The sequence below is a fragment of the Musca vetustissima genome, unplaced genomic scaffold (genome assembly GCF_032173495.1).
Source record: "Musca vetustissima isolate MV318-11 ecotype Yass unplaced genomic scaffold, APGP_CSIRO_Mvet_v1 utg8951, whole genome shotgun sequence".
Taxonomy (NCBI): domain Eukaryota; kingdom Metazoa; phylum Arthropoda; class Insecta; order Diptera; family Muscidae; genus Musca; species Musca vetustissima.
Window position 1 is genome coordinate 204453 of NW_026882490.1, and position 26171 is coordinate 230623.

Sequence of the window (26171 nt, forward strand, 5' to 3'; positions counted from 1 at the left end):
TCGAGGAACTGGTGGAGACGGAGGATATTTCCTCGTTTATAGGAGTACCAGAGAGTGTACAGATGCAGCGGGAGCCACAGCAGCAACACGAAATTGAAGGTCTATTTGAAAGCAGCATACCCGAATCACTGGACAGAGCAGCTGCCATGATGCACTATGCACAAGTCCATGACGCGGAAGGTAAATCCGATGTCGACAAAGACGACCGTGCTTCACTCGGTTTCATATCAACTGGAACGGATGACGATGTCGACGATACAGTTCCAAAACAGGAACACGCATCTTTAGGTTTCGTTTCCAATGAAACAGTGGAGGAATTCAGCTCCATGGAAGACTATTTTCAAGAGAAATTAGCAAAGGCTGACGTGATTGAAAGCCCAGCGGAAACCTCGCAACATATTGCACATACGGTTACGTCTTTCGAAGAAATATCTTCGGAGCGTACAATGAAGCCCTTCGACGATGTCGTACATCGGGTCAAACCAGAGGGCGCTGATACATCGCAAAATCGATGGTCTGTGCCCGAGGTCGAACAGTCGAGCTCCAGCGAAAGTTATTACAAGAGCTTTGAGAAGAGCGAAAGTCGACCCTTGTCGTCCGATGTGGACAATTTAGTCACTCAAGGTACGTCCGAGTATAAAACGGCGGCCGAAGGCTCTTCAACATATCGTGAGACAACCGAGTATATGAGTGCCGCCAGCACACTGGACAGTTTGTCCGGAAAAACAATTAGCTCTCACGAAAGTATGAGAAGTTTTGATTCACATTCGGAGACCTCGGCTAATTTGATCAGCATGGACAGTTCTGAGTTGACGGAGACACTAGTCGCGTCATCAACCGATGAAGCAGACGAAATAGAACATTTGCGCGACTTGCTGGATGAGGAGGATAGCGAGGAGAGCTTAGATTTAGAAGCAACTGGTTATGCGGTACAAGAAAGCGCAATGCAGCAGCAGTCAATGATGAAAAGATCCCAAGAAATGATATTCAAACCCAAATCAGACGATTCGACCATCACCGCAGAAGAACAACATGTAAAGGAAATTCAACGTGAAACCGGGTCAACCTCAACGGACCAGTCTAAGCCAAAGGAAGCTGAGAAGACATGGGGTTTGTCCTACCCCCTGGACGACAGCAAATCCGACGACATTAAGGACACAGATGATATTCTTTTGTATCACGGCGATGCCAGAAAATCTGTGGATGAGTCAAAATACGCATCCAGCTTGGACGAAGGAAGTATTCTCTCAGTTAGTATGTCAAGCACATCTAACATTGACACTGTCGTCGAAAATTTTGAAGACATCGTTGGCTCTTTTGGCGCTTCGTCGTTGGCGGGTATTGAGGGATTCGGAGGTTCTTCGTTGCCGGACGAAACGACATTTGTTATGGAAATGGATGGTAGCGGTGACCATTCCCCTCAGGAATCCAGTGCAACAACACCACCAGATGCTAGCCATGCTAAACGTGGCCACAAGCGTACGGAGAGTAAAGTAGAATCATCAGAGGAGTCCCAATCAATACCGGACAAGGACACTCCTGCAATTGTGGGTGAAGGCAAAGAATCGGGCAGTGAGTCTGACACAGATCCATACGAGACAGAATATGCACGTCAGTTCCGCTCACCAACCGACCGCAAAAATAACAAGAAAAAGAAGCAAGCAGCAGCTGAAATGGATCATAGCTTCGAAACAGAGAAGCGTCCATTCACTCCCTCTCAACTTGTGGCAGAGGTAATTGTTGAGGACGTGGCTACCGAAGAGCTTGAGGCGGAAGCATCCATGATAGAAGACCGCCGACCATCGCAGAACATGTTAGACTATTCCAATATCCCTGATATTACAGTTACAGAGGACGTCCAACAGAAATCTCCGATTTTGGAGGAAGAAGAAGAACAGGCTGATAAATTCGAAGAAAAAATTCTGTACAAAGTTAAGACTCAGGAAGAACTTCATAAAGTAACCGATGACAAGCCTATCTATCAGGAGCAGCCTCGTGCTGACCTCAAGGAAGAAAACTTCCAAAAACTGGTCCAAGAGCAGTACAAACAAAAGCTAGCTGAGCTGCAGAAGGCCGACATTGGTGATTCGGATTATGACGAAAACAAGGCTCCCGATTCACCGGATTCGTTCGAAATGGTGGATCAACCAGACATTTCCGATGATTTTGTCATAATTGAGGAGGTGGCCAAGGAGGCAAATGAAGATGATTTGGGCGGCAAGAGCATACGCATTAAACCCACCAAATACGAACCCAAGCATGATGAAGAAGTTGAAAAAATCATTATCAAATCGGCTCCAGCCGATCCCATGTTGGGCTCCCAAATATTCCGCGACGATCTGAATTTCGAATTTGAAGAAAGTCCGCCTACTGCCAGTAGCGGAGGTACAGGAAGTGAAGTTCAGGAAGAGAGTGATTCCGGCTCAGATATGGCAGCTACAAATAAACGATGGGTTGAAATGCAGTTGACCGATAACCAGCTACGTTACCCCTACGAGTTAACGGGCGGAGTCTTGGAAGACATCAAGGAGGAAGATGGCGAGTTTGAAGTAGGAAGTAGTCGTATTAGTAGCTTCAAGGACTCCTTCTCAAGTACGCCAGAATACGACGTACTCGCTGCCCGCCGTTATTATGGTCGTGGCGAACACGATGATATATCCATGAGTAGTCTTCAGGAATTTGAATCGCTGGAGCAAGCAATCTCCCTAGAAAATCGTAATCGAACACACCAAGGATCGACCGATTCCAGTAATGGCAGTTTCCAAAGGCGCTATCTGGTACGTCATAGCGCGAGCGGAACTGCACCAGGAGATGATATTTCCATTTCTAGCCTTAAGGAATTTGAAGGATTGGAGAACGCTTGTATCGAGGCCCACTTAATTGAGATCAAGGCAAAGGAAGAAGCAGCGTTGCTCTCTCGTTCTGACGAATCGAATAAATCGAATGGCAGTGATCGGGAGCAAGGAGTGGAATCCAGCAACGTCGTCGTTTCGAAAGTCACACGAACCGTTACGCACACAGAAGTTTTAACGGGGCAAAGTTCCCCGGGCATAGAAGCGCTGCTCAAACAGAAACTTCAAGAATGCGAACAAGGTCAAAGTGGCGCCCGTTTGACACAACAACAAGTCCTGGACATGAAATTAAAAGGTGATTCCGATAGGGGAAGCATCGAAAGTCTAGAAATGAACAAAAGCATTGAAATGGGATCTAGCAGTGCCGATGACAGTTATGACATTTCAAAGGATGCCACACGATCGGACATTGATTCGTTGGAAGTGGACAAGCCGCAGTTGACGCGAGAAGAAAGCATTGAATCTGCCGATATGCAGCAAATCGATGATTTGATGTCCAAATTCGGTGCAACGATAGGAGAAGGTTTGACCACAACTACCACCACAACGACGACCAGTACAGACGCGGACGGTCATGAACATACCACGGTGACAAGGCGAGTGATTACAACAACGACGACAACAATGGGCGGCAGCGGTCCCAGTTCAACGTCTCTCGACCAGCAGATGGCTCAGTCAATGGTCAAAGATATTTCGATTGATTCGTTGAATCAGATGAGTGCCGTGGAACAATGCACCACCACAAGTTCGGCTGGAACCACAGCCACGTACCAGACGAGTGCAGGCAATTCACAAATGTCTGGTAGTATTACAAGTTGTGCATCCAGTACCCTCATGGAAGATTCGACAAATAGTATTGCAGCGCTAAACATAACCTCAGCATCTACGACAACCACAACAACAACAACCGATCCCCATCCGTCATCATCACACGATTCCGCACACAAAAAGGACGAAGCCAAGCGCTAAGAAGGATCGGCGGCTTTCGACAATTATTTGATTATGCAAATAATTTGTTTTCGTTTTTTGTACTTTGAAAAACTCTATTAGGTAAGATGGTCTCCTTTAATTTGTATTTTACTGTTACACCCTATGTATGAAGCTTGAACCCTGCTCTTGCAAAATCCATTCATGTCATTCCCCTCTATTTCATTCTATTGCAATGCATTCATGTATTACATTAGCTGTCACCTGCAAAAGTACAACAAACAAACACAAAAAATAAAAAAAAAAAAAACAAAAAATAAAAATTATTTTCGTTTTAACTAGCAAAGAACCCCAACCCCTTTCTAGGGAAACAACAACAATATAAGAAAACTTATCGTGGTCTTAGCAAACCTCGAATATGTATGTTTCTATGTTGCAAAATATTGAAGCGCAATACATTGCGGAATTGGTATATTGGAATCGATTTTACAAACTGATTTATACGTGAAAGGGCGCGACATGAAACACTTTTCGAGTGGTGATACATTTATTGCACACTTTTGGGTGTTATAACTAAAATCTCGCTGCATAAAAGAGAGCTCTAAATTTTGTTACCTCCCGATTTCAAAAATATGTATGACAACCATTGTGTTAAAATTGTCGGAACTTTACCAATTTTTCCAACTTTCCATGCCTTCACATAAAGATTAACTGGAACTCAACGTTCAGGACGACCATTTGAAATCAATACACCTGGAAATGTAAAAAAAATCACATATCTCGTATTGACTCATTACAATGTATTGAGCTAAGGAAAAGATAATGTCGAAATATGTACAAAAAATCATTTATGGATTTGTTCTCATACTCCTCATTATATAACGATCGGACTTTGTATCTAATTGATGGATTTGTCGATTTTCATAACACAAAATGTACTGCTACTCCGTACCGAATTTCGATGTGCAATTTTGTTTTGTAGTCTAAATACCAAAGTCAAATAGAAGCAATTGATAATAACTTAAAATGTAAATAAAAATTTCCAAAATTCATTTCACATTGTTGTAGATCCAGTTTTAAATCTAAGTTGCAATGGTACTTCCACACTTGTTTCTAAGCAAATAATCTAACAAATATTAATTAGTTCAATTCTGGATCGACTTGAAAACGCAATTATTTTGTAGGTTCGGATACATACATACATATGTAGAAGTTTCAAATGGTTACTTTATACAAATTTCTAATCCATTTCATTTTTCTTTTCTCTCTTTTTAGAATTCAAACATTAGACAATTTTTATGCCGGCTCGATGTTCTAATAGCGTAATGGAGTAGTGATGGTGGTGTCCGATGTCACAAATGTTTTCAACATAGCTGGAAACATCCTCAAAGGGTCTATCATCATCGGAAGGCAAAGATGTGTTGTCGTTGGACGGCAATAACAAATCAACTACACACACTCACAACCAACTTTTCATTACAGAATAGATAATCCAATTAATCGCAATTATGACAGTATTCTCTACGCCTTTGGAAAACTTGGTTCGTTCGTCGTTCATCCGATTTGTAAAACAAAATGCTTTTCTGAAATGGCATCACTTGATGCATTTTATTCGAATTGCCATAATCCACAAATTTACTCATCTCTAGCTTTAGATATTTTGTAAAAAACAGGAACCACTAAAGGTTCCCTCAATCGTATTGTGCAGTCGTCATCGATTACAAATAAAAACCAAAACGACATCATAAATATGTCACATAAATACCACAGATACGAATCAGATATTACGAGTATATCTGATTCGTAGAGAGTTTTTAACATAACTAATTATTTTCATTTTTTTACCGAAACAATAATCACAACAAAAATGCTAAATGGCTTAGAAAATTCGCTTGGAAATGATTACAAATAATCAGGAACACTATCTACTATATACGGCCGATTAGGCCACACATACATACACTCACTGTGTCCTTTAGTGGGCATCGACTATGGAGACGCAGGCAAATTAGGAAAGGAAAGGAAACGGAAACGTTACGTGTTCGTGGACATGTTTGACTTGAAACTTCTTCTCACAGGCACATTCTAATAAATTATTTAAAAAAAAAAAAACAAAACAACAATTTAATAAGAAAACTCTTACATTATTATTGATATTCTAATAATGAAATAAATTGACAAAACAAAATGATAAATAAATAAATAAAAACAAAACATTCCATTTTTATTAGATGTACTATTTAATTATATTTGAAATTATATAAGACATTACAACTCATACACTAACATTATATAAAACCAGAATCAGAAGAACAACAACAAATTAAATGTAATGCTAGACACGCATCTATAATTAACCAAATAAATGCTTGAAAGAAATATAAAAATATTAAAAAAAATGGTTGTTTTGATTTCAATGCAGTGCCCATGCATACATAACCTCATAATTAAGAACAAAAATCGGTGGGTACAAACTTGTTAATATTATCAAATCACATTGAATATAAAGTAAAGTAAGTAAAGCTGTAAGATTTTCATTAATGGAGATATTTTTATCAAATTATTCTTGAGGTGATTTCACCCACAATTAAAGAAAAAAATAGAGATATTTGCCATATATGTATATAATTTGTATAAATTTTTAAAGTTATTACCTACTTAGATCAATAACCGTGTACATTTGTACCCATCCAAAGTTAGTGCTGTATTTCATTGAAATATTGGACTATCGTGTGGTTTTTCGTTTTAAATCAGTCGATACGCATCTGATGTAGATGCATAAATTCAAAATTATATTTACATTAGAAGAATTTAAAACCCATGTTTAAATGATAATCTTTCGTTATAGCTTTCGAATTTGTATAGTTTTTGTTTTAATTATTTTTATTGGGATTTTATTTAGGTGTTACCCAGCACCTCTGCAAATTTTTGTAGTCATAGACAACATGGGACCATCAGGGCGACTCGTAGAAGTCAGAAACTGCCTTGGTTTTCCTTTGGATAACCATTGAACGATCCCGATTGAACAATCGGGAATTGGCCGATTCCCGATTCCTGGTAAATAAAAACTTCTTTCGAGACATTTATATACAGTATCGGAGAAGGCCTAAGCACTCCCCAAGTACATTTTTGTAAAATAACCCCAGTAAGGAAAGTAGTAAAGTCGGACGGGGCCGACTATATGATACCCTTCACCACTATGGGTATATAAAACACGACTATTAACACGTGATTGGATGAACTAAAATATATGATATTTATCTAAATGTGAATCGACTTGTCATGTCATTCGTTTGTTACAATGGAACAAAGGTATTTAAATCGACTTCAAACAAATATCACTAGGACATTCTTTGGGCTATGTATGTATTTCTAGAACTACGTAACTACGTTATTCTATGCTCAATTTGGATGTTGTGCAAAATTGCACGTCAATCTGACAAACATGAGGATTTTGATGCACCATTTACTTGAAATCGGACGAAAATATAAATGGAACCTATATCCACATATGAACCGATTTCAATGAAAAAGGTTTATACTAATTCCAGTACGTTTTGTTCCTATCAGCCATATATTGGTTCATTGGTGCGTCAATTACTTAAAATTAATCGATAATATATAAGGGAGCTATATCTAAATCTCAACCGATTTTTACGAAACTTGATACACATCATTCTGGACTAAATTCAGTACGATATGCAATATAAGAACATTGGTAAAGTATTATATTAAATATATATGGGAAATTACAAAATTCTTTTAAAATTCCATTACAAAAATTTGAAAAATTTTTTTGCGAGCACATTTATGATTTTTGGTACATAGGTTAAGAAAAATATGCTGATTCGAAATCTGTTCGCGTTCACAAATTCGGATGCTGCGCACACAAGTTATAGCGGTTTTAAATCTTGTATTTTAAATATAAATTAAATGAATTCCTATTTGTTGTAATTCGCGAATTTCTTCACAAATGGTTAAACACCATTGTTTTCTTTGCATACTAGTCAAATCACATTGAAATACGGTCGCGAAAAACAAATAGAGGCATGAAGATATCGGAAAATAAAATAAATTAATTTTTGAATTAAAACAAAAAATTTTTTTGAATTTTCGATTTTTTAGTATTGTTAAGAGGATACGGTTTTGCCTTAATCTTCTAAAATATACAACGCTTTCTTCTACAAATTCTTTTAGATTATAGTTAAATATCGGTAGATTCATCTAATAAGAGTTTCGACGTTAAAAATAGCTAAATATATTGCACATAAAAATAATAAAAATTGTCAATATTGAAAAGCATGCAATTCGCGTGTTCGTGGAAATCAGTGGTTGCTCATGCGGTTTTCGTATAAACCGAATCAATGTCTTTCAATAATTATTAATTTGTCGATGTTTAATTTAGCGGTGAAAGTGTGCCGCTCGATGCACTTTACTATGCAAAAACCCTAAAAATGTCTAAAAACCACGCAACGTGCATACGATTTTTATGCGTATCCGATTTCAGTAATCTCCTATGAAAATACACAAAAGGACACCTATTTTAAAAGGATCGATTTTTGATAAAATACGCATATTATTCGCGTATCGATATATTTTTGACCTATTTTCACACAGATTCGCGAATATGATAACACAAGAATGAATGTATGTGAAATCAATTCGAAGGAATCCGCGATTGTATACGCGAATTTGTCAAAATAAGTTTTGGCAGTTTTTCCCACATTCAAGGTACCTTTATCCGCCGTTTTATTGGGCGGAATTGAACATGGATTGGCTCATTAGATCCGGCACGTAAAAAAACTAAAATCACGCGGGGTTTCACGGAATTTGAATGGACCATCTTAAATTAGGACTCAAAAAGTAGGTTTTTTATAAAAATTTACGCACAAAATTATCGTCTTTTGAATCCAATTGCAAAGAAGCTACGGTGAGCACATTCATGAGATATACATCAAACGACGCAAAATCACGAGTTCTACAATCCTATAATTAGTTTAGTCCATTATCTGCATGCGCATCCTAATTATAAGAAAAATTCAAAAAACACCGAAAATCCAGCTTTAAAAATGTCAGCATCCTTTTTGGGTGGATGCATTGATTATATCGAAAAATCATACATTACAATCATATTGCCCATGGGGTATTCTGTAACTTAGTCACTGATCACATGTGCGTGCGTTGTGTAGTTTAGCCACAAATCAGGAACGAACGCAAAAAAACTCGTTGGCAGTTTTTTTACATTAACACACAGCTTCCACCAAACTTATTATTTATTACCAATATTTTTAGATTTTGACAAGAACAATTCATTTTATAGAAATGAATTTAAATTACATGCAATATGTTCATATTTCGCGAGTTATAACCTTGCAAACCTCAGTTTCAAGGAATTTAAAAGATTTTTGTAATTTCCCATATATATATATATATAGATCTGAACCGATTTTCACGAAACTCAGCACACATCATTCCAGACCCAATTCAGTACGTTATGCCAAATTTCTTGCAAATCGAAAGATATATAGGGACTTTGGTGCACCATTTGCATAAAATCGGACGAAACTATATATGGGAGCTATATCTACATCTTAACCGATTTTCACGAAAATTGGGAGACATCACTCTAGGCTCAATTCAGTACGTAATGCCAAATTTCGTGCAAATCGAAAGACTTTGGTACACCATGGGCATAAATTTGCATAAAATCTGGACCGATTTTAACGAAACTTGGCAGCCATTACATTAGGCTCAATTCAGTACGTTATGCCAAATTTCTTGCAAATCGAAAGATATATAGAGACTTTGGTGCACCATTTGCATAAAATCGGACGAAACTATATATGGGAGCTATATCTAAATCTGGACTTTGGTGCACCATTTGCTTAAAATCGGACGAAACTGTATATGGGAGCTATATCTAAATCTGGACCGATTTTGACGAAAATTGGCAGACATCAATATTAGGCTCAATTAAGTACGTTATGCCAAATTTCGTGCAGATCGAAAGATATATAGGGACTTTGGTGCACCATTTGCATAAAATCGGACGAAACTATATATGGGAGACGGACGGACGGACATGCATAAATCGACTTAGAAAGTGATTCTATGCATATTCTCAAAAGGAACCATGTGTCTATCTCGTTTCCTTTTGCCTGTTACAAACATATGCACAAAGACATAATACCCTGTACCACAGTGTGGTGAAGGGAATAAAAACATTCTTTTTAGATCAAAGTTTTGATATAGCTCTTACATAAAGATCGCGTATCACTTTCGGTGCTATAAAGACTTTGGCCGAATTTTCTCAAAGAGTTGGTTAAAATTTGACATAACAGATTGCTGTGAATAAAAAACTTATTACTAAATTAAAATATAACTTTTTAAAAAGACACCATGCATATTTCCTGTTTAATGTTCGGTATGTTGAAGTTCTTAAGGCGCGTTTGGACTACTAAATACAGACGATTTCAAACATTAATACGTCACGTTAATTCTGTTCACAAATCCATTGGTTTAATTTGACGTATAAGCTATGAAATTGACATTTGAGATCCCCGTTTTCCCATCTGAGTGTCTTTAATTTTTGAGATTCAGCCTTATTCTGGATATTCGCTAGGGCTGCCATATTGTAATTTGAGTTGTAATGTGTGTTGCCATATTGTAGTTTTAGTTGTAATGTGTGTTGCCCCATTGGAATTTAATTTTGTAATATTTTTCAATATTTTATTTATTGATTTAAAAAATGTTATTTTTTATTGTTTTTTAAACTTTATACAATATAGATGTGAAATGATAAATTGATGACACATGGATCCATGTCTCATCAAGAGTTATAAAACGACGCTTAAAATCAGTTTTATTTTGCTTAAAACGATCCAAACAAGCTTGAGAAATTTTCATTCTTATGCGTTTTTGATCGACAAAATAAACAAATGCGGCACCCATCTTGCAGAAAGTTTTTTCATCTGTATTTCTTCATGCAAAATTAAGTGGACTCGATCATTTGTGATGCCCATGATATTAGCAATTTTACGCACTTTTATTCGTCGATCATTTAATACCAATACATGCACATATGCTACAATGTCTGTTGTTGTTGCCGTTTTTGGACGTAGTTCATCTTCAATGCTTGTACTACCACGTTTAAATTCGGCAACCCAATATTTTACTGGTGCATATGAAGCAGCGCTTTCACCTACCACATTCACCATATCATGAATTTCTTGGCCCAATAAACCTTTTTTATGTAAATATTTAATGACAGCACGCATTTCTATCTTTTTGTGCTAGGATAAGAAGTTTCCGAACTGCCCTCGTATTGTGGTATAGGTAACATCAGATTTGTTATAACCAAATATATATATATATATAATAAGCAAATTTAAAAATGTTGGTTTTATTTTAAAACTTATTTTGTACTTAACAAAACTAACTAAAGTTAAAGATGTAACTCTTAGATTTCTAAGAAAAAAAAAAATAAAGAAAATTACATCAACTACAATGTACTCACTTTTGCACGTTTGAAAAAATTTGCCGAAAACGAATATTTTTATTACTTCTACAGTAGTTTAAAATATGAATGCGTAATTTATGCAATTTGACATTCTTTCTACCAATTTTAGTAAATTTCATTTTAAATATTCTTCCAATCACATCAATTATTAGGGGCTGAAAGGTTCTATCCCAACTGTCTCTTTACGATTGACCTCAAATTATCCTTCGGATTGAGGTCGGGAATTTCTACTTCTCCTACAGGATAGGCGGTCTTATCTCCCAAGACCGGTTGATATGACTCTACAATGATCTCAATAGACTTCTTTCATTATTATATTGTAATATTGTACCCACAAGATAAAGCCAACCCATACTATTGTAATTCCTCAACCGAGCTTCACATTAGGCCTTTGAATTAGTTTTCATCACCAATAATGCTTATCGTCGGATTGAAAACGGTTTCATTTAGATTCGTCGGACCCGATCACATGTTTCCAGTCGACCACTGTTCAACTTTTGGGCTCGTTGCAATTTTTTACCCTGATTTTGCAGTTTTTTTTCGATAATACAGGTTTTTTGGCCAATGTCGGGAAGGGCTCTTCACGTCATTCACCAATTAACAGGTTTGACGAGTACTAACGAAGCATATTTTGGCATTAAAACTTATCAATTCACTTTTCCCGTGGGTCCACACAACTTAGAAACGGTATACAAACTCTTATTTAAGGTTTGGGAACACCGGATTATCGATTTTGTACCCATATAACCACTAATTGGGACAATTTAAGTCTCTTTGCCATTTCTCTCAAGATTTGCATGGCGTCTTTAGTGGTTATTAAAAGTTTTTTCATGATTTATTATTTTTAGTTAATTATTTGATTTTTTTTCAAATTTTTCGGAACTTAATTAATATAAAACGTATATCTTCTTCAAAAAAGACCAAAAAAAAAAGATCGAAAAAAATATCAGTCTAAACTAAATGACCATGGATATAAGGGTATATTGACCAGTATAAGTCTATATCAAACATGTAAGATTTTGCTGATCGACTCAACATCTTTAAATTTTCAACGAATGCAAAGTTTTTCTTTCGGACAAGATAAAATCTATTAAATGGTCTTCATACTATCTAAAAAAACATAATTTTGGGATAATATTGAGATATATCCACATATTTCAATCAACCTGAGTAGATCAGCAAAATCTTAGCTGTGTGATATAGGCTTATACTGGTCAACATACCCCTATATCCATGGTCATTTAGTTTAGACTAAAATTATTTTCGATAATTTTTGTTGTTGTTCTACTCAAACAACTGATTTGATATATCAAATGTTATTACAAATTGATATTTCCTCACATAACATAAAAATATACTGCTTTACTTCATCCAAGCCCTACGAAGTCAAGGGTGTCCTTCAAGTGAATTTCTAACTTTTGAGTTTTTATTTCGAATTTTTGTTTATTTTTATAAATATTTATCGATCTCTACACAGAAAAAAAAATTGTAACCATTTGATAAAAAAATTCAAAAATCCAATTAAAATTTGATTGATTTTTCGCCGATGAAAATAATGTTCATATTTACAATCGCCGATAAAAAAAATTTTAATCCAATTCGAAAATATTTTGATAAAGCAATTCTCATATATACTAAAAATTTTGTTGAATTTTATTTTGTTAATCGATAAAATATTTTTCATATTGACAATCTTGTTTATCAAATTATTATTATTATTATTTCAAATTAAATTTCTTGTAGTACGACACAAAACCTTTTAAACAGCAATTGCCGATTTTTGCCCTTATTATTACAGCTCTCCCACAAAAATACCTCCAAATTTTCAGTATTTTAACGGCTTTAAACTAAATGTGTAGCTCTATACCGAATAAAAACTTATATTTGTTATCCATCTTTTACAATCTATTCAACAAAGTACTTTGTAATAACGTAGTAAAAAATAATATGGCATATTACAAAAAAATTATTAAAAATTGTCCAACAAATAATAATTTTTTTGGTCAAACTCGTTTGTTGATGGTTTTTTTGTGAATTGTTGGTGTTTGATAAACATTTCCGACTACGTTTGAAATATGTTATCGACATCTTTTTGTCGAACGCTGATGAAGCTTTTAATCAAAATTTTCGGGGTGGCTTTTTTTTCTGTGTAGTTATTCTAGCAATTTCTGGGCCATTCGCATCTTTATTTTTTATACAAAGGCTGACTTTCCCAATTTTAGGTTTGCAGTACGAATTGTTGCCAATTTGAATAAATTTTACTGCATTTTTTTTTTAAATTGTTCTTCTGACGATGATTCATTAGACTTTATTTGATAACACAAACTATTTTTTGTATATATTTTGTAATATCAACGAAATTTAAATTAAAAATTCCAAGATTTGCTAATTAGGTGTCCCTCTCTAATTTAACTTGTTGTGGTCTCATGTTTAATCGATCAAGTACAGTACACATAAGCGTTTTAAAAAAAAACTATGTGTGCTAATTACGTGACCGGCACTGTATATATTACGGTTTTCGATTTTTTCTGACCTTTTAAACCTTCGAACATTTCAAATAAATCGTTATTATCTTGAAACATCTATATTTATATCTTAAGAGCATTAATGGAGATATTTAATAAAATTTTGTGGAATTTATGTTTCAATCAATTTGAAATTGAGAGATGAGTTCCCAATTAAAAAGGTTGCCATTGTTAATTTCTCAAATGAGACTACCTTCTTTAATTATGTCATGGCATAGAGGATATTAAATTGTTAGTTATGTTAGGCTTTATTGCTTCCAGCAATTTTTCTGGCTTCAAATAAATCTTCTTTGGTTTGGCAATCTTCTTGGTAGATTTTTATGTAATTTCCAAATTAAAATGTTGTTTGAAATATTATTTTTTTTTTTGTATTTTTTAATGATAAAGATATAAATCATGGCATAATTACACTGTGGGACACGAAAATTATTCAGGGGTTCTAATGTACCAATTCTGTTTAGTTGAAGGCCCTGGACGGCGAAAATACCTTTGGTTATTCTGGGTCACTTCGAAAATTAGTTTTATAACGGTTAATGTAACGAAAAACGTGGTCACATAGATTTTCAATTTGAAACGCGAATAGCTTTTTTTATTTCTAACGGATTTATATTATTGTTTTTTTCTTTCGAAGAGTAGAATTTCATGCAAGATATATATTTGGTAAATCGGTTGAGGATTATGAAAAAATACGCATAAAAAGACAAAATTTATTTTTCTTCTGACTGTACGATGAAATTATGATATAAAGCCGTATAAGTTTTATTATATTACAGGGAAGAAAATTTAGTGAGCTTTCTAAAATCTGAAAAATCGGTTAAAAAATAGATGACTTATACACATTTTTGTATTGATTCTATGCATATTCTCTAAAGGAAATACAAACAGTTATGTTTGTAACAGGCAAAAGGAAACGAGATAGACCGAGGAGGAAATACAAATTATAACTTTTGACAATGAAGGTACAGTAAGAAAAAAAATTTTGAACATATGAGTGCATGAGACTACCTTCCTTATTATACCATGGATATAAATATATAATTATCATGTGTAAAAATATTAACATTAAATGATTACCATTGTATTGTAAAGCGAATCGGTGAAGATCTTATTTTTTGACTTAGTAACTGGCGATTATAATGAAAGTGAAGACTGATAGGAATTTGTTTTCCAAATAATATCTAAGGGTTATCGTACCGTCCGACTCCTCGATATGTTCTCTGTCTAGAATTTTGCGACCGTACATAAACATAAGAATTAACGGCGACAATATAAAATAGTCGTTGAAAATGTCATGTACAAATTTAAAGAAATAATTGAAATTGTTTTTTACTAACAAAGTATGCTGATGATAAAATTGTAAGATATTAGTGCGGCATTCAACCAATTTTGCAATTTGAGGTTCTCTCTTTAAACCAAATTGAAATATTTGTATCAACAACTATCGATATTGACGTAGATTTAAATTTAATTTTGTATTTTGATGTAATTCGAACCTACACTAATTCAAGAATGTCCCTATAAATTTTTAAGTGAAAATATCACAAATTTTTAAAGATATAGCCTATTTCTTGTGTTAGCATCAAGTGACGGCAAGATGACTTCTCAAACTTTAAACGCGTTTTTCTCTAAACAGCGTTTTTGGCGAATGGCGGGCACGATAGCTCAAAAACTAATAACCCAATCGAATTAAAATTTTGGGACGTTTATCTGTGAGTGTATAGCTATTGTATGAACTAGGATAAAGCGAATCGGTGAAAATCTTATTTTTTTGACTTAGTTTGTGGTCAAAAATAGGCGATTATCCAAAGTTCCGCCATTTTGTTAATTGTTGTATTGTGGCGCGAGAGCCAGACATGTGCTATTTCAAACAACGTTGGAATTTTCGGATTCCGATGTTCTAGTGAGGAATTATCATGAATAATATAAATCCGTTAGAGATAAAATAAGTTATTCGAGTTTCAAATTGAAAATCTATGAAACCACGGTTTTCTCTACATTTACCGTAATAAAACTAATTTTCGAAGTGACCCAGAAAAACGAAAGTTATTTTCGTGGTTCCGGGACTCCAACTAAACAGAATTGGTACATTAGAACCCCTAGATAATTTTCGTGTCAAACAGTGTAATTTTTCAGCCGATAAGTTTAACCGTTTCCGAGATAAAACGTTATTAAAAATAGGATGTGTTTAGATGCTTTTATTAAAAGAAGATATTCACCCCTATTCCGTATGTCGTCGTCGTTGTCAACGACGTTTCTCTTTCGACATCACTACGCATCGACATCACTTCGACACTGATTTGGTATTCTGTAACACTCATGCGACGATGTCGACTATTTATCGATAATATCAATAAAAACAAAAAAATTGTTGCATTTTTTGGGCAAAAATGTGTTTGTATCCTTCACCGCACTGTGGCACAGGGTAAATGTGTTTGCCACGACCAAAAAGAAACGAGATAGACCCATAGTTACTTTTTATTATATATGTACATAGAATTATTTTTCAGTCGATTTATGCATGTCCCTCCATCCATGTATTATTTTAAACAAGTTACATGCCACCATTATGATCCGAACGGGATGAAATTTGGAAAAGTGCATCCAATTGGGATGAAATTTTATTTGGCGCATGGACGATTCCTGTTGACATTGGTCAAAATCGGTTCAGATTTATATATAGATATATATATATATATATATATATATTTTTCTTTATTTACACTTTATTTTGCATTAAGTATTGAATAGATTCTAGAATGATGTATCCTGTTCTTGTCCGGCCATGTTTTTTTTTAATTTCTAAAAAAAAAATGTTCAAACGCTTCAGTCGTCAACAAAAGCTATGACGAAGAAATCTTCGACGTCGTCGTCGTCACACATTGTTACGGAATACCAAAAATGTTTCAATAGTTATCGATAAATGTCGACAACGACATAGGGAATACCAATTTGCAAAAGACTCCAAAAGACTCCCTTCGACGTCGTTTCGTGTCGACGACGACATACGGAATAGGGGTGATTATCATTAAAAGAGATAAACAACTTGTTAGCTTTGACGTTTTGCTTAAATAACAGGGCAAAGTACGTGCGAGTGTAATGTGTCCGTCGGCTGTTTATCCGTCTGTTCGTGTAACAAAGTAATGGTCGCATTCATAATACGAATGAGATGAAAATTTTGCACATTTATTCCAATCGAAAATAACAAATTTGAATTGTACCGCAGTTTGACATGTTCTTATCGGAATATATTTAGCTGCGGTTCGAAATGAGGTCATACAGTATAGAGTTCAGGGTTGCTAAACAGTTTCATCATTTCAAACACATTTTCCCACATTCACAAAAAAAAAACAAGTAGTTTTAATACAAATCTATATACTTTAAATTTATATACAAATTTGATAAACACATACTAATGAAATATATACATACGAATGTGTATGCTTAAGTACAACAAATTATGATGATGCATAGAAAATAAAAATTAAAAAAATATATATTTTTACAAATCTTTTGACCATTTGGGCCATGTTTGTATTTCAGCATAGAGGGCATCTCCTGGGCTTACAGTTGGCGAAAGCTGACGATGTCCAAAAATCTTGTAATCCTCCTTCAATTTCTGGTCTGTTTTCAGTTTATCCAACAATAGTTTGACAACATCGAGTGCTGCTTGACTTGGTAACTGGTTATTGAAAACCCCCATAAATGCAATGTTGATTGATCCTGCATTGATACCTTTGGCAATGGCGCCTTGATATTTCCAACCACGACCCTCATAAACATTTCCATCGTTGCCAATCAAATAATTATAGGCAATGTCATCAAAGAAGGCCTTTGTCATGTGGAAATTCTGTATATTGCGCATTTCCGCACTGCAGGCAGCCTGCAAGGACAATAAATTAATTCTCAACTCGATTTGTGATTACCAATCCCCGTTGACTTACTTTTGATTTGCACTCATTGCCAGCAGTATGAGCAATTATTACACGCTGTGCCGGCAATTCGAGGGGAGTCATCTGTTCAACAGCTGGTTTTGCTTTCCACTCGGCGCGGGAAATTATTTGTAGTTCTCCTTTGACGCCCAGGACAGCAAATAATAAAGCTCCCAAAAAGACGGGCCAACCAAAGAATAGTTTACGTGGCATTTTTCAAGAAATACTCTCCAATTTATACGGACACTATTCCGAATCTGATTGTTTCTACGTGATGTTCATATGCTGAATGAATAAGTTTATCGAGAACCGTGGGTTTTATTGGTTGTTCCCATACAGTGTCAGCCACCAATATTACTGCGGTTATTTTGCATTCTTACACATGTGTATTGACACTGGCGAGAAGCATTCTATTTTAATGTATGAAAAGTAAAAGCGAAGTGGTGTTCTCGTTTTATAGTCGAATAGTGTTCAAAGATGGCTGAGTGATTAATTTGAAATATTTGTTTCTCCCGCTGAACAATAATCAGTCATGTTGCGGTGAATGCTGATAAGACCAAAGTAAATAAACAAGGGGATTCCTTTTGAAGTTTCTATATTTATAGATGTGTGTATATAAATTATTTTAAGGAAACACATATGCATTCCGTCCACACAGGGCAACACAGATATCCAAAAAAATTATAATAGAAATTGGAAGATGCTTGCAGTGCGGTACCAGATATTTTACACTAACAGCCGCTTCGTATTATAATTTTTTTCTAAGGATGTGTAAATGTTTATTCGTGTAACAAAAGTTTGAGACTAAACACAGATTCCAAAAGTAACTGTAATTTCATGTTGTTCAAATGCCGACAGCACTTCTTGAAAACAAGTTCCAAATTTGTTGCCACAAAAGTAAGTATAAAACTTAGGAAGTGTTCAAGTTCTAGATAAAAACACATTTTATTGTAGAATATTTGTTCGTTTTTATCAAAACAATACACTATTATCATACTCAACTAAAAATACATTTAAAAAAGTTGAAATAATGAAAATGGTGCAGCGATGAAAGTATTTATAATATATATAGTATATATAAAATATAGTATATATAAGTATATTTTTCTCACCACTATATAATCCAAGAAAATGGAAATAAAAGGATAAGAACAATAATGGAAAAGAACAATAATGGTTCTTTATTGGAATGATCGCTTACAAATTTCAAAACTTCCTACATACTAAATCCAAATCCAAATTTCATGAATACAACTCTATCGGTTCACCCATAATTCAAATTGTACTAAATTTAGTACATAATAGTACCAATATTCAAAACTTCCTACATATCCCAATCCTACACCTTCACAGTTATCCTAAATCCAAGTTTCAGGATTCCAACTATATCGGTTCACCCACCATTCAAATTGTACCAAATTTAGTACACAGTAGTACAATTTCCAAAACTTCCCACACTTTCCTACTTACTACAATTTCCAAAACTACCTACATACCCCAATCCTACACCTTCACCGTTATCCTAAATCCAAGTTTCAAGATTCCAACTCTATCGGTTCACTCACAATTCAAATTGTAACAAATTTAGTACATAGTTGTACCAATTTCCAGAACGTCCTACATACCCCCCAATAGTGATTCTGAATCCAAATTTCAGGATTTCAACTCTATCGCTTCACCCACAGTTCAAATTGTACCAAATTTAGTACACAGTAGTACCAATTTCCAAAAACATCCTACATACGCCTATTCTACACCCCAACAGTGATCCTGACTCCAAATTTCAGGATTTTACCTCTACACAAAAAGGTCACCAAATTTTAAAAAAAGCGTCATTATATGCACAGTTGTTTCTGTACTTGAAATTGAAAAAGGTCAAAATGACCGCCTTCGGCAATCTAGTGTTAATGATGCACGACTTCATGTTGTGTGCAGACTCTCCACTGCAGAGTCGATATAAAGAGATGGTTTTGAAACCGACTACTAAAAATACTATATGGTACTATATTTGGTACAAATTTAATTTGGAGGTACAAATCGAGCTGGTATCCTGAAAATTGAAATTAACATCACCGTCGGAGTGCAAATTGAAAAACTGTCAAAATGACAGCCTTCGGCAATCTAGTGTTAACTAATTTGCAGCAAGTGAGCGATATATTCTTGTCAGCGTAAATTCTATGATGATTTATGCATGTCCGTCCGTCTATTCGTCTGTTGTTATCACTCTAGCGTCTAAACGAATTGAATTAGAGTCGTCTTTTGTCTGGAGGCAGGTCGAGTTCGAAGATGGCTTATCGGTCCACTTTTAGGCATAGCTCCCATATGATGACGATATGAACTATAGCCCGCATTTATCGCCCATATAATGATACTTACCGAATTTCCGTATTTTCAATATACAGCGTAATGAAATGTATTATCATGATGTTAGTTTCAAAATTGAGCTATATCAGTCCTCAACTAGGTATAACACCTCATATAATGATATCTACAAATGTTCGGTAATTCGATGCATGATGTAATCAATATTGGTCCTCCTTTAGGTATAGCCTCCAACGACGTACGCATACAATGACAATTTTCATATTGAACCAGCAGCTTACAACCAACCCCCGAAATAAACGTTGATGATTGCCTCATATAACTGCGACCTCTAAAATGCAGTATTTTGGGAATGTTCCACTTCGGCCCACTGTTTGCAGTTTTTACGAAAAATCTCCATTCAAAATTTCTGAAATTTGTATATGGTGTACATTATTGTTTACATAAATCGGTTTGTAGAATTCTTTCGACTTTTTCATTTCAAGTACCTGTCAGTATACCTATTGGTGGAGGTTATCTAAAGTTCGGCCTGGACGAACTAAACGTTTTTTTCACTTGTTATTTCCTTCATCCCATTTTTTAAAGGTCTTTGACTATATTAACTTTTTTTTACCCATGAATGTCCACTTTAAAGGTTTAACATTCAGCAAGGATTGTGATCCTTTAATTAGGCCATTGCTTCACAAAACGTAATTATTAAACATTGGGCCATGGTTAACTTTCTCATTGTGAAATCTTTCCGATATAGGACAGTAGCATGTATTCTCATTTGAGATTGCACACTGGACCATGATGTTATATTAAATTTGAGGAAATTTAATAATACAGTAATATTTAAATTATGTCAAATTGCATAGTCCATAAATACATAGGTGTTCCAAAACTATAAAAAAATATATGTATACTCTATTTAGCCCAAGTCGAATTTTCTTTTGGTTTAGAGAAAAAAATCAAAATCTCGATATTTTGTGGAAAGGTACCACATGAGTGGTCTAATAGGCTTCATCATTGGAATTGGCTAAAGTATGGGATTTAAATGAAATCGAATATTGCACTTACATTCAATAGCTTCCTTTAAGTTTTCGTAAGAAATATACTTCTGTAATAATAATATTGGCCAATTGAATAATTGAAAATTCCATCAAATAATTCACTTGTGTTGTGTGAACTCAATACATTGCGTATTTCCTCACAGCAGGGCTGCAGGATAGTAAATCAATTCCGAACTCAATTTGTGAATATCAATTACGGTTATATTACTTTAGGTTTCCACTCATTACCTGCAGTGCTGGATAATATATAATAAAGCTCCAATTTCAAGAAATACTCCTTAGTTTATACGAACACACTTCTTATTAAGATTGTTTATAAGTAAAATCTAAATACTGAATGAATTAGATGATCAAGAATATATATATATATATATATATATTAGTGGGGGAAAAAGAAATCCATTATTTTTTTCGGCAGATGGCTGTACTGATAGATTACTCGTAAAGTATCGATCAAACTATTTCAGATTTATGATCGTTGGGAGGGTGACATTTCGCAGTAAAAAAAATATTTTCCTTTTTTTGTTTGGTGCATTCAGTTTTGTGTTACAGGGTGTTAAAATGGAAGTAAACAAAGAGTAAATTCGGTACATTTTCTTTTTTTCTTTGACAAAGGCGAAAATGCAAGCCAAGCGGTTAAAATTGTGAATGGTGTTTATGGTTCAGATACTGTAACAGCCAATTGTGCAATACTGGTTTCGTAGATTCCTTTCGACGACCGAAAATGTCGATAATATCGGAGAAATGACCGGCATGTTAGCAGTCGTAACATCGCCCAGGAGCTAAAAATTGACAATAAAACTGTTTTAAACCATTTACACAAAGCTGGATTCAAAAAGAAGCTCAATTTTTGTGTGCCACACCAATGAACAGAAAATATAGGATGAATCGAATTTCCATCTGCGAAGCCTTGACCAAACGGAATAAGATAGACTAGAGATGAGAAATGGATGACATACATACATTATGATATCTACAATCAACAACTGGCCCGTTTGAAGATAGCAATTGACCAACAGGAGAGGTGTCGTGTTCCACCAGGACAACGCTAGGCCACACACATCTACAGTGGTTCGCCAGAAACTTCAGGAGCTTGTTTGGGAAGTTTTAATGCATCCGCCATACAGTCCGGATTATCATCCTTTTCTTGCATTGGAAAATTTCCTTAATGATACAAAATTGGTATCTAGGGAGGATTGTGAAAATCTACTACTAGAGTTTTTTTGCAAATAGAGAGTAGCACTTCTATGAGAGAGGCATTATGAAGTTACCTTTGAAATGGCAACAAAACGGTGCATATTTGGCCCAAATCGAACATTCCGAAGCATATTAAATAATGGATTCATATAAACTAATGGATTACTTTTTCCCCAACCTAATATATTGAAGCGTGTACATAAATTATATAAAATACAATTTACAAATTAAGATAGTAAAATATTGAACCGATATTTAAATATTAAATATTTACAAATAATTGTCACTATATATGCATTATATTTTGTTCACTAAAATTGCAGGGTTAAAAAAATCCCGCATAACTTTTTCAAAAATAATTATATCGTGTTGGGGTTTTCAGTTATAAATCGGGTACTTTATTCACTTATAAAAAAGAAAACCATTAATGGAAAATTCATTATGAAATAAATAAGTATTAATGGATAAGGGAATAGTCTCAATTTTTGTATGGACAAAACTTAAGCAACTCTTTTGTGTCCTTTTTGGAAAATTTTAAGGTTCTTCTCTTCTCCAGCGTTAGAGTAAAAACTAACTTTTGTCTTCGTCAGTATTACACATATTTGTAGCAAGTTCGTTATAACCAAATTAAAATATATGAAAACTGAATATTGGGACTAAGGTAGATAGCCCTGATTTATATTAGGCGAGTTTACTTGCGGCAATTTTTATCGTTCTCTTTTGAACTTGCTTCATTCTTCTATACTAGGCAATTCGATTTCAAAAATAATTTTTTTTTACAATATTCTGGATTGGTATTTTAAATTACTGACACTACAAAAAAAAATTCAAATTACTGACACTACAAACGAATTGCCAGAAAATTGTCGGTACGAGCAATTTTTTTCAAGTTCTATTCCCCTTGCCCCTCTCTCCTTCAAACAAAGACTTGCCGCAATTAAACTCGCCTAATATAAATTGGGACATATATAAGGTAGCCGCATCGGCGAATTGGTAATATGATATGTCCAAGATATATTAAGAAGGTAACCGTATCAAACCAGCTGATGGTAACATTATATGATATAACAATTTGTTGTTGTTTTTGATTTTTTTTTTCAAACCCATTTCGAAACAAGAATTTAAAAATTTAAATATATTTGAAAATAAAGAATAACAAGTGAATAAGCGTTAAGTTCGGCCGGGCGGAACTTTGGATACCCTCCACCATAAATATACTGACAGGTACTAGAAATGAAAATATAGGGAACATACCAAAATGTGGACCTATACCGACATTTCTATTATAGTTTACATAATATAAATTTCAGAAATTTGTAATGGATAATTATACCCCCAGCCTTATGGCTAATGAGGGTGTATACAATTTACACCGTGAAAATGTGCCTCATCGAAATATTGGTTCTAGACCCCATGTTTCTTTGGACCAACTCCGTTTCAGAAAATTTACATTTCATCTAAACTATGCCAATCTTATTATTTCTTCCAAATTTAGTTCAAATTCGAAGATGGGGAATATCGGTCCACTCCTCCTGGTACCTCCCACACAGGGGCTAGGTTTAAATACGGGTTATAGTTCATTATCGAACCTTACGTTCTAGTTTTTTTATCTCGATATCCTCCACAGGTGATATATTACAACAGAGTCTTAGAACCAAACCCAAAACGCGGAACAAATTGCATAACTATTTTTATATAAAAATGGGGTTATATGGGGACTACCCCAAAAAGGGGGTGCATATTAAAATTTTTTTGTAGAGAAATTTGTTACCATATTCGACTACAAAATACCAAATTTCAGCGAAATCGGTTGAAAAACGCGCTCAAGAACCCCAAAATACCGACATTTGGGGGGTACACTTATATGGGGGCTATCCGAAAAAATTGACCTATATTCATAATTTTTTGTGGAGAGATTTGGTACCTATTAAGAACTCAAAATACCTAATTACAGCTAATTCGGCGAAAAAATACGTTAAAAACCTCCAAAATACTGAAAATTAGGAGGTACCGTTATATGGGGGCAACCAGGAAAAGTGGACCTATATTTATAATATTTGTGGAGACATTGAGTACCCAATAAGAACCCAATGTATCATATTTAAGCGGATACGGTTGAAAAACGCGCTCAAGAACCTCAAAATACCGAAAATATGGGGGGTACCCTTATATGGGAGCTATGCCTAAACGTGGACCGATAAATCCCATCTTCGAACTTGACCTGCCTGCAGACAAAAGACGACTCTATGCAGAATTTTGGCGATCTATCTCAATTCGTTTAGACGCCAGAGTGATTACAACAGACAGGCAGACAGACGGACATGGCTAGATCGTCATAGAATTTTACGCTGATCAAGAATATATATACTTTATAGGGTCGGAAATGATTATTTCGATGAGTTACAAACGGGAAAACAAAATTAATATACGCTCCATACTATGGTGGAGGGTATAAAAAGGGGGTTATATGGGGACTACCCCAAAAAAGCGGTGAATATTAATAATTTTTGGTGGGGAGATTTGTAACCATATACGACTACAAAATACCAAATTTCAGCGAATTCCGTTGAAAACCGCGCTCAAGAACCCTAAAATACCGAAAATTGGGGGGCACCCTTATATGGGGGCTACCCGAAAAAATTGACCTATATTTATAATTTTTAGTACAGAGATTTGCTACCCAATTAGAACTCAAAGTACCGAATTTCAACGAATTCGACGATTTAAGCCCCCAAAACATCGCAAATTGGGGGTACCCTTATATGGGGTCTACCCGAAAAAATTGATCTTTATTTATAATTTTTTTGTGAAGAGATTTTCTACATAATAAGAACTCAAATTATTAAATTACATCCAATTCGGTGAAAACCCCCCAAAAACTGGAAATGGCGAGGTACCCTTATATGGGGGCTAGCAGAAAAAGTGGACCTATATTTATAATTTTTTGTGGACATTTTTAAGCCCCCAAAATATCGCAAACTTGGGGGTACCCTTATATGGGGTCTACCCGAAAAAATTGACCTATATTTATAATTTTTGTGAAGAGATTTTCTACCCAATAAGAACTCTAATTACTAAATTACTGCCAATTCGATGGAAAAAATCCGGTCAAAACCCCCCAAAAACTGGAAATGGGGAGGTACCCTTATATAGGGGCTACCAGAAAAAGTGGACCTATATTTATGTTTTTTTGTAGGGACATTTGGTACCCAATAAGAACCCAATGTACCAAATTTCAGCGAATTCGGTTGAAAAACACGCTCAAGAACTTCAAAATACCGAAAATTGGGAGGTACCCTTATATGGGAGCTATGCCTAAACGTGGACCGATATAGCCCATCTTCGACAAAAAGTTGAAAATGTACTAAAATTGGCATATTTTAGTTTGGTTGGACGAATGTTGTTATTGTTTCGAGTTGGGATATGAAGTTGGCTTTGGAAATAGTTCATATTAGTAATATTCGAATAAATGTAAACTTTTTCCCCTTAAGGAAATCACAAATACGACTCTCAGATGATATATAAGCGTGTTTACAAAACTAAGACTGCTACGTTTTTAGTAAGTCAAAAGCGTTTAAATTTTAGCTTTTATATTTATTTCATATTCATAGTATATGTATAACCATTTGCAGTCGTTTTTATTGAATTTTGTTTGTGAGATAAGGGACTAGTAAATTCCAATGATAGAATTTAGACTTAAATTATCAGAATTATTTAATTGTGTCTCCGGCAATAGATTTCCAAAGAATAATAACAAAAACACGAATTAGGCAACAAATTAAAATAGTTTTTTTGAAAATACTACTAAATGGAGACAATCGAACTACGTTGTTTATGTACAAAATGAA

At 34.7% G+C, this 26171-nt stretch overlaps 1 protein-coding gene and 1 long non-coding RNA gene across 2 annotated transcripts; one reads left to right on the forward strand and one right to left on the reverse strand.

Moving 5' to 3' along the window:
• The first annotated feature begins 3780 nt into the window (after positions 1–3780).
• On the forward strand, positions 3781–5194 carry LOC133328953 (uncharacterized). The gene is made up of 2 exons (XR_009754294.1): positions 3781–3902; positions 5055–5194. It is a non-coding gene; the product is annotated as an uncharacterized LOC133328953 (long non-coding RNA).
• Positions 5195–17322: 12128 nt separating this feature from the next.
• Positions 17323–17965, reverse strand: LOC133328965 (peptidoglycan-recognition protein SD-like). Its single transcript, XM_061537470.1, has 2 exons — positions 17765–17965; positions 17323–17703 (listed from the first exon to the last, which is right to left on the reverse strand). Exons 1-2 carry the CDS (start codon positions 17963–17965, stop codon positions 17323–17325), a joined length of 582 nt encoding a protein of 193 aa, XP_061393454.1.
• Between the last annotated feature and the right edge of the window lie 8206 nt (positions 17966–26171).